Below are 12,068 nucleotides of genomic sequence, written 5' to 3' on the forward strand. Positions count from 1 at the left end.
AGGCAATATAATGGCACTAAATACGTATCTCTCAATAATTACCCTGAATGTTAATGAGCTAAATGTCCCAATCAAAAGACACAGGGTATCAGAATGGATTAAAAAAAAAAATCAATATGCTGTCTACAAGAAACTCGTTTTAGATCCAAAGACACCTCCAGATTTAAAGTGAGGGGGTGGAAAACAATTTACTATGCTAATGGACATCAAAATAAAGCTGGGGTGGCAATCCTTGTATCAGGATCAATTAGATTTTAAGCCAAAAACTATAAGAGATGAGGAAGGACACTATATCATACTCAAAGGGTCTGTCCAACAAGAAGATCTAACAATTTTAAATATCTATGCCCCTAACATGGGAGCAGCCAACTACATAAACCATTTAATAAAATCAAAGAAACACATTGACAATAATATAATAATAGTAGGGGACTTTAACACTCCCCTCACTGAAATGAACAGATGATCCAAGCAAAAGATCAACAAGGAAATAAAGGCCTTAAATGACACACTGGACAAGATGGACATCACAGATATATACAGAACACTCCATCCCAAAGCAACAGAATACACATTCTTCTCTAGTGCATAGGAACATTCTCCAGAACAGATCACATCCCAGGTTCTAAATCAGGTCTCAACTGGTATCAAAAGATTGGGATCATTCCCTGCATATTTTCAGACCACAGTGCTCTGAAGTAGAACTCAATTACAGGAGGAAATTAGGAAAGAATCCAAATACGTGGAAACTAAAGAGCATCCTTCTAAAAAATGAATGGGTCAACCAGGAAATTAAAGAAGAATTTTAAAAATTCATGGAAACAAATGATAATGAAAACACAACTGTTCAAAATCTGTGGGACACAGCAAAGGCAGTCCTGAGAGGAAAATATATAACAGAACAAGCCTTTCTCAAGAAACAAGAAAGTCTCAAGTACACAACCTAAACCTATACTTAAAGGAGAGGGAGAAAGAACAGCAAATAAAGCCTAAACCCAGCAGCAGAAGAGAAATAATAAAGATCAGAGTAGAAATCAATGAAATAGAAATAAAAAAAAAAACAACAGAACAAATCAATAAAACAAGGAGCTGGTTCTCTGGAAGAATTAATAAGATTGATAAACCCCTGGCCAGACTTATCAAAAAAAAAAAGAGAAAGGACCCAAATAAATAAAATAATGAATGAAAGAGGAGAGATGACAACCAACACCAAAAAAATACAAACAATTATAAGAATATATTATGAGCAACTATACACCAGCAAATTTGACAATCTGGAAGAAATGGATGCATTCCTAGAGACATATAAACTACCACCAGTGAATCAGGAAGAAACAGAAACCTAAACAGACCCATAACCAGTAAGGTGATTGAAGTAGTCATCAAAAATCTCCCAACAGGGGCGCCTGGGTGGCTCAGGGGGTTAAAGCCTCTGCCTTCAGCTCAGGTCATGATCTCAGGGTCCTGGGATCAAGCCCCGCATCGGGCTCTCTGCTCCGCAGCGAAGCCTGCTTCCCTTCCTCTCTCTCTGCCTGCCTGCCTGCTTGTGATCTCTGTCAAATAAATAATAAAATCTTTAAAAAAAAAAAATCTCCCAACAAACAAGAGCCCAGGGCCAGATGGCTTCCCAGGGGAATTCTACCAAACATTTAAAGAAGAATTAATTCATATTCTCCTGAAACTGTTCCAAAAATAGAAATGGAAGGAAAACTTCCAAACTCATTTTATGAGGCCAGCATCACCTTGATCCCAAAACCAGACAAGGATCCCATCAAAAAAGAGAAATACAGACCAATATCCTTGATGAACACAGATGCAAAAATTCTCACCAAAATACTAGCCAATAGGGTCCAACAGTATATTAAAAGGGTTATTCACCACAACCAGGTGGGATTTATTCCAGGGCTGCAAGGTTGGTTCAATATCCGCAATCAATGTGATAAAATACATTAATAAAAGAAAGAACAAGAACCATATGATACTCTCAATAGATGCTGAAAAAGCATTCGACAAAGTGCAGCATCTTTTCCGGATCAAAACTCTGCAAAGTGTAGGGATACATACCTTAATATCATCAAAGCCATCTATGAAAAACCCACCGCTAATATCATTCTCAATGGAGAAAAACTGAGAGCTTTTCCGTAATGTCAGGAATATGGCAGGGATGTCCATTATCACCACTGGTATTCAACACAGTACTAGAAGTCCTAGACTTAGCAATCAGACAACAAAAAGAAATTAAAGGCATCCAAATCGGCAAAGAAGAAGTCAAACTATCACTCTTTGCAGATGATACGATACTATATGTGAGAAACCCAAAAGACTCCACTCCAAATCTGCTAGAACTTGTACAGGAATTCAGTAACTTGTCAGGATATAAAATCAATGCACAGAAATCAGCTGCATTTCTATACACCAACAACAAGACAGAAGAAAGAGAAATTAAGGAGTCAATCCCATTTACAATTGCACCCAAAACTGTAAGATACCTAGGAATAAACCTAACCAAAGAGGCAAAGAATCTGTACTCAGAAAACTATAAAGAATTCATGAAAAAAATTGAGGAAGACAAAAAGAAATGGAAAAAATGTTCCATGCTCATGGACTGGAAGAGCAAATACTGTGAATATGTGTATGCTACCTAAAGCATACACATTTAATGCAATCCCTATCAAAATCCCATCCATTTATTTCAAAGAAATGGAACAAATAATCCTAAAATTTATATGGAACCATAAAAGACCTCGAATAGCCAGAGGAATGCTGAAAAAGAAAGCCAAAGTGGTGGCATCACAATTCCACAATTCAAACTCTATTACAAAGCTGTCATCATCAAGACAGTATGATACTGGCACAGAAACAGGCACACAGATCAATGGAAGAATAGAGAGCCCATAAATAGACCCTCAACTCTATGGTCAACTAATCTTTGACACAGCAGGAAAGAATGTCCAATGGAATAAAGAGTCTCTTCAACAAATGGTGTTCGGAAAATTGGGACAGCCATATGCAGAAAAATGAAACTGGACCGTTTCCTTACACCACACAGACTCAAAATGGATGAAGAACCTCAATGTGAGAAAGGAATCCATCAAAATCCTTGAGGAGAACACAGGCAGCAACCTCTTCGAACTCAGCCACAACAACTTCTTCCTGGGAACATCGCCAAAGGCAAAGAAGCACGGGCAAAAATGAACTATTGGGACTTCATCAAGATCAAAAGCTTTTGCACAGCAAATGAAACAGTTAACAAAACCAAAAGACAACTGACAGAATGGGAGAAGATATTTGCAGACGACATATCAGATAAAGGGCTAGTATCCAAAATCTATAAAGAACTTATCAAACTCGCCCTATGACCCAGCAATTGCACTACTGGGTATTTACCCTAAAGATACAAAGGTAGTGATCCAAAGGGGCACGTGCACCCGAATGTTTATAGCAGCAATGTCCACAATAGCCAAACTATGGAAAAAGCCTAGATGTCCATCAACAGATGAATGGATAAAGAAGATGTGGTATAGGGACGCCTGGTGGTATAGGACGTTGGTTAAGCAGCTGCCTTCAGTTCTGGTCATGATCCCAGCGTCCTGGGATCGAGTCCCACATCGGGCTCCTTGCTCGGCGGGGAGCCTGCTTCTCCCTCTGCCTCTGCCTGCCATTCTGTCCGCCTGTGCTTGCTCTCTCTCCCTCTCTCTCTGACAAATAAATAAATAAAATCTTTAAAAAAAAAAAAAAAAGAAGATGTGGTATATATACACAATGGAATACTATGCAGCCATCAAAAGAAATGAAATCTTGCCATTTGCGACAGCATGGATGGAACTAGAGCGTATCATGCTTAGCGAAATAAGTCAAGCAGAGAAAGACAACTATCATATGATCTCCCTGATATGAGGAAGTGGTGATGCAACATGGGGGCTTAAGTGGGTAGGAGAAGAATCAATGAAACAAGATGGGATTGGGAGGGAGACAAACCATAAGTGACTCTTAATCTCACAAAACAAACTGAGGGTTGGTGGGGGGAGGGGGGTTGAGAGAAGGGGGAAGGGGTTATGGACATTGGGGAGGGTATGTGCTTTGGTGAGTGCTGTGAAGTGTGTAAACCTGGCGATTCACAGACCTGTACCCCTGGGGATAAAAATATATGTTTATAAAAAATTAAAAATTTAAAAAAAAATAGGAAAGAAAAAAAAAAAGAACTTATCAAACTCAACACCCAAAGAACAAATAATCCAATCAAAAAATGGGCAGAGGACATGAACAGACATTTCTGCCAAAAAGACATCCAGATGGCCAACAGACACATGTAAAATTCCTCCACATCACTTGGCATCAGGGAAATACAAATCAAACAACAATGAGATACCACCTCACACCAGTCAGAATGGCTAAAATTAACAAGTTAGGGGCGCCTGGGTGGTTCAGTGGGTTAAAGCCTCTGCCTTTGGCTCAGTTCATGATCCCAGGATCCTGGGATTGATCAGCGGGGAGCCTGCTTCCCTTCTTCTCTCTCTGCCTGCCTCTCTGCCTACTTGTAATCTCTGTCTGTCAAATAAATAAATCTTAAAAAAATAAAATTAAATTAACAAGTCAGGAAATGACAGGTGCTGGCGAAGATGTGAAGAAAGGGGAACCTTCCTACACTGTTGGTGGGAATGCAAGCTGGTGCAACCAGCATGGAGGTTCCTCAAAAAGTTGAAAACAGAGCTACCCTACGACCCAGTAATTACACTACTGGGTATTTACCCTAAAGATATAAATGTAGTGATCAGAAGGGGCACATGCACCCGAATGTTTATAGCAGCAATGTCCACAATAGCCAAACTATGAAAAGAACCTAGATGTCCATCAACAGATGAATCGATAAAGAATAGGTTATATATATATATATATATATATACACACACACACACACACACACACACACACACACACAATGGAATACTACGCAGCCATCAAAAGAAATGAAATCTTGCCATTTGCGATGAATTGAATGGAACTAGAGGGTATTATGCTTAGCGAAATAAGTCAATCCGAGAAAGACAACTATCATATGATCTCCCTGATATGAGGAAGTCGAGAAGCAACATGGGGAGTTTGGGGGGTAGGAAAAGAATAAATGAAACAAGATGGGATCAAACCTAGACTCTTATTCACAGGAAACAAACTGAGGGTTGCTGGGGGGAGGGGGATAGGGTGAGACCAGTTGGATTATGGACATTCAGGAGGGTATGTGCTATGGTGAGTGCTGTGAAGTGTATAAACCCGGCAATTCACAGACCTGTACCCATGGGGCTAATAATACATTATATGTTAATGAAAAAAAAAATAGAGAATTCCTAAACAATCATTTTCTCCATAGAAAACTGGAAACTAAATTAACAGGTAGAGCATAATATAGGTATATTGCATACAAATATAAATTCCTTAAGCTTCTTAAAAGCATAAAATATCTATGTTATGTATGAACTACACCAACATTCTCAAAGTGTTGTGTGGGGACACCTAGGAGTCAGAGACTCTTTGTGGGAATCTGTTAAGTAAAAACCATTTTCATAATACTAATAAACTATTACTTCTTCACACTCATTCTTTCATGTTTAAAGAATGGAGATTTTTCAATGACTTTCAACAATGTTATTGTTCTGACAGCCATGTGTTTGTGTATTCTTGTGTTTTAAATTTTTCTTAGTTTTAATTTCTAATATGGTACTTACTGATAGGTAAAATTTGCATGAATAAAAGTTCTTTGGCATCTGCAATTATTTTTAAGTATAAAGAGGTCCTGTGACCAAAACATTTGAGAATGATTAAACAAATGCAATCTTATTTTCCAAGGACTCTTTCCTCACTGTCATCTTCAAAGATACAAGCCCACACCTAATCTCTGTGAATGGGCACTGCTTCACCTTGCAATTTTATGATTTTTACATGCTTGTTGCTCCTGCCATCTCAGAATCCTAAGAAATGCAAGCAGCAGAAAAGCATACCGAAGTGCCTGGGTTGATGATTACCCTAAATACACTCTCAAGCATGCACAAATAAACTAAATAAACCTTCAAAATTCCAAGTTTTGAAATTTCTTCTTTCTTCCTAAGATAGGTGTTGTACTTAGGGAATGAAAAGAGTAGGGGATGGGACAAAAGTGACTAGGTTTGATAAAGTTTTATTTTTCTAAAGTTACCCTTCAGTGTAATAGAGGATTCACTGGAAACCATTGCTTCTTTTAATGACCCATTCAGAATAGAAAACAAACAGGAAACAGATACTAATACTGATTATCTATGAGGGAAATAATAGAGCACCTCAGACTCTGCCATTGCAGTCTGGAAAATAAAGAACATACCTTACCACAGATAATTTATTTACTTTTTTTTTCTATTTTGATCTTTTTTCTCTCGATTTTGTCTCTGGAAGACTTTCAGACAAAAACCTAGTTTGATGAAGGCACATATTTGTCAATGCAGCTCATATAAAATTACTTCTGCACAGGGTTTCTTTCATTCTTAAAATAATCTCCCTCCTGTCCCCTTCCAGCCCCCTTAGGATATGATTATCCATTATTTGGGCAATCTGAACATATTATTGAGTTTTTCTAAACCCTGATGAATGTGACTGGTTAAACAACTGCGAAAAGGCACAATGCCTTTAAACAATGCCTAATAATTTCCATAAATCATTTACCTTAGATAATAGCTTGTCAAATAAGCTATCCATTATCGCTACAAGCTTGGCTGATATTTCAGCAATGTGGTCATGGTAGTCCTGTAATGAGAAAGAACACTGTATTTTAAAGTCCCTGGGACACATCTAAAAAATACTTAACAATTATGAAACTCCAGTAGAAAATCTAAGACAAAGTACCTTAGTGATATGATCAAAATGCCTAAGCATGCTATACTGCTTAGGTTGCAGTCGAGCTTCAAAATGAGCCCTGATCACAGGAATGTAGTGCACAATTAACTGCAAACAACGTGAAGAAAGAGCTGAAGATCCAGGAAGTGAATATATCAGGGAGAAACAAAAAACAGTATTAGTTGAGTTTAAATATCAAATTAAACAAAAAATGTCAATTAGTTTCCTACAGTTTATTTCATCAATGAAGAGCACACAGCAGAAAGCAACATTATTTCACTTCGGTTAAGAAAATGACTTGGGGAGCGCCTGGCTATCTCAATCAGTTGGGCGTCTGACTCCTGGTTTTGGCTCGGGTCATGATCTCATGGTCGTGGTTGAGCCCACATTGGGCTCCGTGCTCAGTGCAGAGTCTGCTTCAGATTCTTTCTCTCTCCCTCTCTGCCCCTTCCTGCTTCAGCGCTCTCTCTCAAAGAAATAAAAAAAATTTTTTTTAATTATTTGGTACTGAATAATGGTAGCAAACATGCTGCTTTTCCCAATGAACTCAAGTTGTTGGTATTACTGACATGAGGAAGCTAAGGGGAAAACTGATTCTCTTCTGATATTCAAATTCCTTTCACCTCAAAGCACCTCATACTTACTACATCTTAACATTTTCTATAGTGATGCAACTTCCAAATAACTTGTATTTGTTAGAGTCGAAATTCTTCCTAACATTTCCCCCAGAAGTTAATTTTTTCAGTTATGTTAATACATAGAAGATGAAGCACATTTGCTACTTTTAGAGCCTTTAATTAGAGTCATAAGAACATCAGGTATAATAAAAACACAATGAAGATGGTGACCTCACTGTAAAATCTCAGCATGTGAATTAAAAGCAAGAAACCATACCCAAATTTTTTGTAGTTATTGTTTTTAGTCCAACAACTTGCAGTGCACCAGCTCCAAGAACTAACTGGCAACTTCTTGAATTGAAGTACTAACAAAGGAAGGAGAAAAAAAAGCCCAACAATTTATTAAAAATTATTCTATATATGCTGGTAATGTATCTATATTTCTAAAAATACATTCCTCTTTCCTCTCATTCAAGGACCAAATGGATTTTCTAGTAGGAGCAATTAGGACCTATTTATGTAATGATAGAAAAAGGGATGATGTTAATATTTATTGTCTGGTGGGAAAAAAGTGAAGTTCTAAAAAACAATTGTTCAGAAGTTAATCTTTAATCTGCATTCATAAAACTAGTTCCATTTCACTGAAACAATATACTATATGTTAATTATACTTTATTAAAAAAACAATTTCAGTTTTAATCATTCATACTGGACGGTCCTATTTTCAAAAGGGTAACAAAATCTTTCTGAACTAAAATATGACAACTCAATTTGGGGGCAGAATTAACTGATTAGACATTTGGAAAAAATGTCTATTTTTCTTTATACTAGCATTTAAAAATACCTGTTAAAATGAAATGTAAAATAAGTATGTAAAATAAGATTATCTCCACATTTTCATTTTACATCAATGGTTCTGAAAGAATGATTTAAGAAAAATCTCTAACCTTAGTGAGATGAATTTTGTAAAGTTCAGTGAATTCCTTCCATGCACATTTGAAACCAGTCCAGGTTTTTTGACCTAAGTGGCCTCAGTCATGTTCAGCACCTAACGAACAAATCATCTCCTGTCTCCAATGTCATTAACAACTCTATGGGTATAATGAGGAATCACTAAAAGTGAGAAGGAAGTAGGCGGCCTTCTTCCAGTAACATGTTGTGATTCAACCACAATTAAATGTCACAAAATTAATGTCTTAAAGATAACTTAACCTTGAAATGTCTTAGTTTGAAGACTGGTCATACCCTAATGAATTACTTCTTTCAACTATTTTTCTGTCACAGAGTGAAATCATACACACCTTCAATAAATCTGATAGACGAGTAAGCATGTCAGTAGTAACAGATGGGATATTGTCTACACACTGGCAATATTCAAGGATAATTCTTATCAACAGCAATACAGTTCTGTAAAAAAAAAGAAAGATGACCCAAGAGTTAGTCAAAACAAGAAGGTTAAAATGATTCAACATATAAAAATCAATACTGACCTTGGTAACTAGGAACTCGTGTGTTTTACCATAAATGCAGCAGAGTAAGGACCAAAGTGAGGCAAGACAGATTCCTCGGGTGCAAAATGAAGGAGGCCCTTATTTTCAGGGTCATACAACTACAGGGTCAGCACTGCATGGTACCAAGAATGAGTACTTCCTTAAGTATGGTGGCACATCACTCTCTGTGTGGCATTCCTATTAAGCCTCTTCAATAAGGCAGGTATGCTGGGGTGTAGAGCCTGCTTGGGATTGTCTCTCTCCCTCTCCTTCTGCCCCTCCCCCACTAAAAAATATATAAGGCGGGTGTCCCATTCCTTGCCAAAACACTGACAAAAAGCCTACTCAGTGCTTCTGATTATATAGTAGGTGCTCAATCATAACCTGAATTAACAATGGGAACATAGTCTTGATTTTCTTAGTGAGATGAAAGAAAACTGTGGCTTCAAAGAGCAATGGAATCTCCTAAAAAGTTTATTGCTAAGTCACAAAAGGTTCTCCTGAGAAAGTTAGCAGCTCATTAGCTGAACATGTCATAAATTGAAAAGAAACACTACTGAGAGGTTAAATAAGTTTGAGATTAAGGTGAATAGAGCCATTCATTATGGGACATCCAAGTTCAACGAGATGCTCAGAAATGAGAGATCCATGTAAAATAATGTTTTATAAATCTGAAGGATATCAGGAAGTAGTGATTCAAGAAAGTAAGTATCTAGCCCTTATAATAGCTTAATTTTCACCATATATTACTCTCCATGTATACTTCCAGTGTCTGCTTTACTGGGTAGAGGTCCACTGCTTATCTTTTCTAATCTTCTCTCAGAAAATAAAATATTCTCCTCTTAGCCAGGGAGTTGTTTTTTTGGGAGCAGTCTTTTTGCCTAAAGAGCCAGAAAGCCAGATAGCCAGAGGGTGACTAATGTCATCAAGCAAGAATAACAAGATAAAGAGTAGTTAAGGAGAGAATCTTAATTATTTGTAAGATTTAAAACTGTCAATCTAAAATTTCCAATTCACATCAAGCAGGAACTAGAAGACCTATGTTTTAAATAACTGACTCAACCAATAAAGAAAAATGTGTCACTCACCCAACGACAGCATACTGTTGTCCCTCGACAATGAGAACTTCCGCTGGTTTCCTTTCTTCTGTAGCTAGAGAGTAAAACAAATAACCAAGACAGACACAGGAACAAGATGAAACAAATTATTAGAGGAAAACCTTTCAACTAGAAAAAAACCAAAGAAGATCTTAGGGCCCAATTTAGGGCCTGATAAGGTCTGAGACTATCTTATTCCTGAAAATAAGTATCTACTTTTGGGAAGCAATTTGGCAGAGAATAAAGTCCATTGGGTTTGGAATCAGAGAAATGTGGATTTGAATTCCAGTACTGTCAGTTATTGGATGCATGACCTCGTGTCAACTATTAGCTTCGTTTGGTCTCAACATCTGTATCCATCAAACATGGATAACAGTATCACCTCACTGTTAATGATAGAGATCATGATTATAAACTGCCTATCCTAGGTCTGGTACACGGTAGGTGATCAGTAAGTAGTAAAGGAAAAAAATATTAGTCTGGAAAGGCAGAACTAGAATTTCAACTGGTTGTCATTATTATAATTCTCAGAATATAGCTAATTCCTATATTCAGTGTTTTGGGTTTTTTTTAAAGATTTTATTTATTTATTTGGCAGAGAGCACAATTAGGCAGAGAGGCAGACAAAGGGAGAGAGAGAAGCAGGCTCTCTTCTGAGCAGGGAGCCCAAGGTGGAGCTTGATCCCAGAACCCTGGGTTCATGACATGAACCAAAGACAGATGCTTAACAAACTCAGCCACCCAGGTACCCCTATACATAATGTGTTTTCAATTTTCAAGATTTCAATCCAGAAATTATTTTATTTTCAGCATGTGGCATTTATCATTATAAAACAAAATTCAGTATGTTGAAGTAAAATAACAGCAGACTGGATTACTGTTTGTCCTGAATCAGCCAAATCAATTAGAGTATCATGGGCAAGTGATCATGTTTCCCTAAGCTTCAAATTCCTTTGACTTGACACTAAATATCTACTTCCTCATTTCTATCAAGGCAAGAAATTCAGTGTCATACAGTTTCTAAACATAACTCATTCTGTATGTCAGATTAAATTTTTGAGGACAGGGATTATGTCTTAATCAATTCTCCATATTACAGAGAGAATCGCCAGAGCATAGTAATGTAGAGGGTCCTAAAGTCAGTCGTCCTGAATCTGGAGCCCACATCTACCACTTCCTAGCTCTGTAACCTTGCGCAAATTGTCTAATCTGTTTATGTCTCAGTTTCTGTATTTTTTAGGTGGGAATATTAATGGTATCTAGTTCATGAACCTGCAAATGCGATAATAATGTGAAGTGCTTAGAACAAACTGTCCAACATCAAGTAAGTATCCAATTAATATTAATTACTACCCATTAACCTTCATTTCCCCATGCCTAGCCAAAAAGCTAGTAACTCATTAATGGGTGGTGGGTGAATGAATAATAACCAAGAATCCTTAACTTGGTAAGAACTAGTAAAATGCTGATGGACTTCTAATAGCATGTACATTCTTCTCAATCAGAGGGAAAAAAAGACTGGGACTGAAGTAGGGCGTATAAAAGAAACCTCTTATTGTCAGCATCCCCCAAAGAAAAAGTGTAAATAAACAGTTCACTACACACACACACCCACACACACACACACACACACAAGTTAATTCACTCACTCTATATTTATCATTTTAATCCAAAAATTGTTATGTTTGTATGACCGTGGATTTTAAGACTTTAAACTGTTCAAGGACAAAAAACATGTTATAGACATCTAGCAGAGCATCTCACAAAGTGGGAAGTCATCAACTGTAGCCTGAAAGAGTAAATGAGAACTAAATCTTATCATTTTAAACTTGTGATTTAAAATAATTGGTTTTATTTTTATTTCAATCTTTGCTACTTGAGTATTTTTGCTTTGCTAATACATAATCAATTAAAGGACTGGCGACCACCACCCAACACTGTCACCTACTAAAAAACAGTTACAAGGCAACAGAAATCTACTTAATTCATTCAATTCTTCTCTCTGC

The 12,068-nt window shown here is 37.1% G+C and overlaps 1 protein-coding gene across 5 annotated transcripts in view; it reads right to left on the reverse strand.

The window, feature by feature from the left end:
• VPS54 (VPS54 subunit of GARP complex) overlaps positions 1 to 12,068 on the reverse strand; it is a 97,518-nt gene that overhangs the window by 17,981 nt on the left and 67,469 nt on the right. For 4 of the 5 annotated variants that reach the window (XM_059187815.1, XM_059187814.1, XM_059187813.1 and 1 more), the window contains 5 exons: positions 10,054 to 10,117; positions 8,777 to 8,882; positions 7,753 to 7,840; positions 6,868 to 6,989; positions 6,688 to 6,768 (listed from right to left, as the gene is read on the reverse strand). In XM_059187815.1, coding sequence (XP_059043798.1) covers positions 6,688 to 6,768; positions 6,868 to 6,989; positions 7,753 to 7,840; positions 8,777 to 8,882; positions 10,054 to 10,117 — 461 coding nt within the window. Of the gene's footprint in view, positions 1 to 6,687; positions 6,769 to 6,867; positions 6,990 to 7,752; positions 7,841 to 8,422; positions 8,524 to 8,776; positions 8,883 to 10,053; positions 10,118 to 12,068 lie in introns of those variants that run through there. The other variant, XR_009357254.1, reaches the window with a different exon arrangement.

The sequence above is a fragment of the Mustela lutreola genome, chromosome 9 (assembly GCF_030435805.1).
Source record: "Mustela lutreola isolate mMusLut2 chromosome 9, mMusLut2.pri, whole genome shotgun sequence".
NCBI lineage: Eukaryota > Metazoa > Chordata > Mammalia > Carnivora > Mustelidae > Mustela > Mustela lutreola.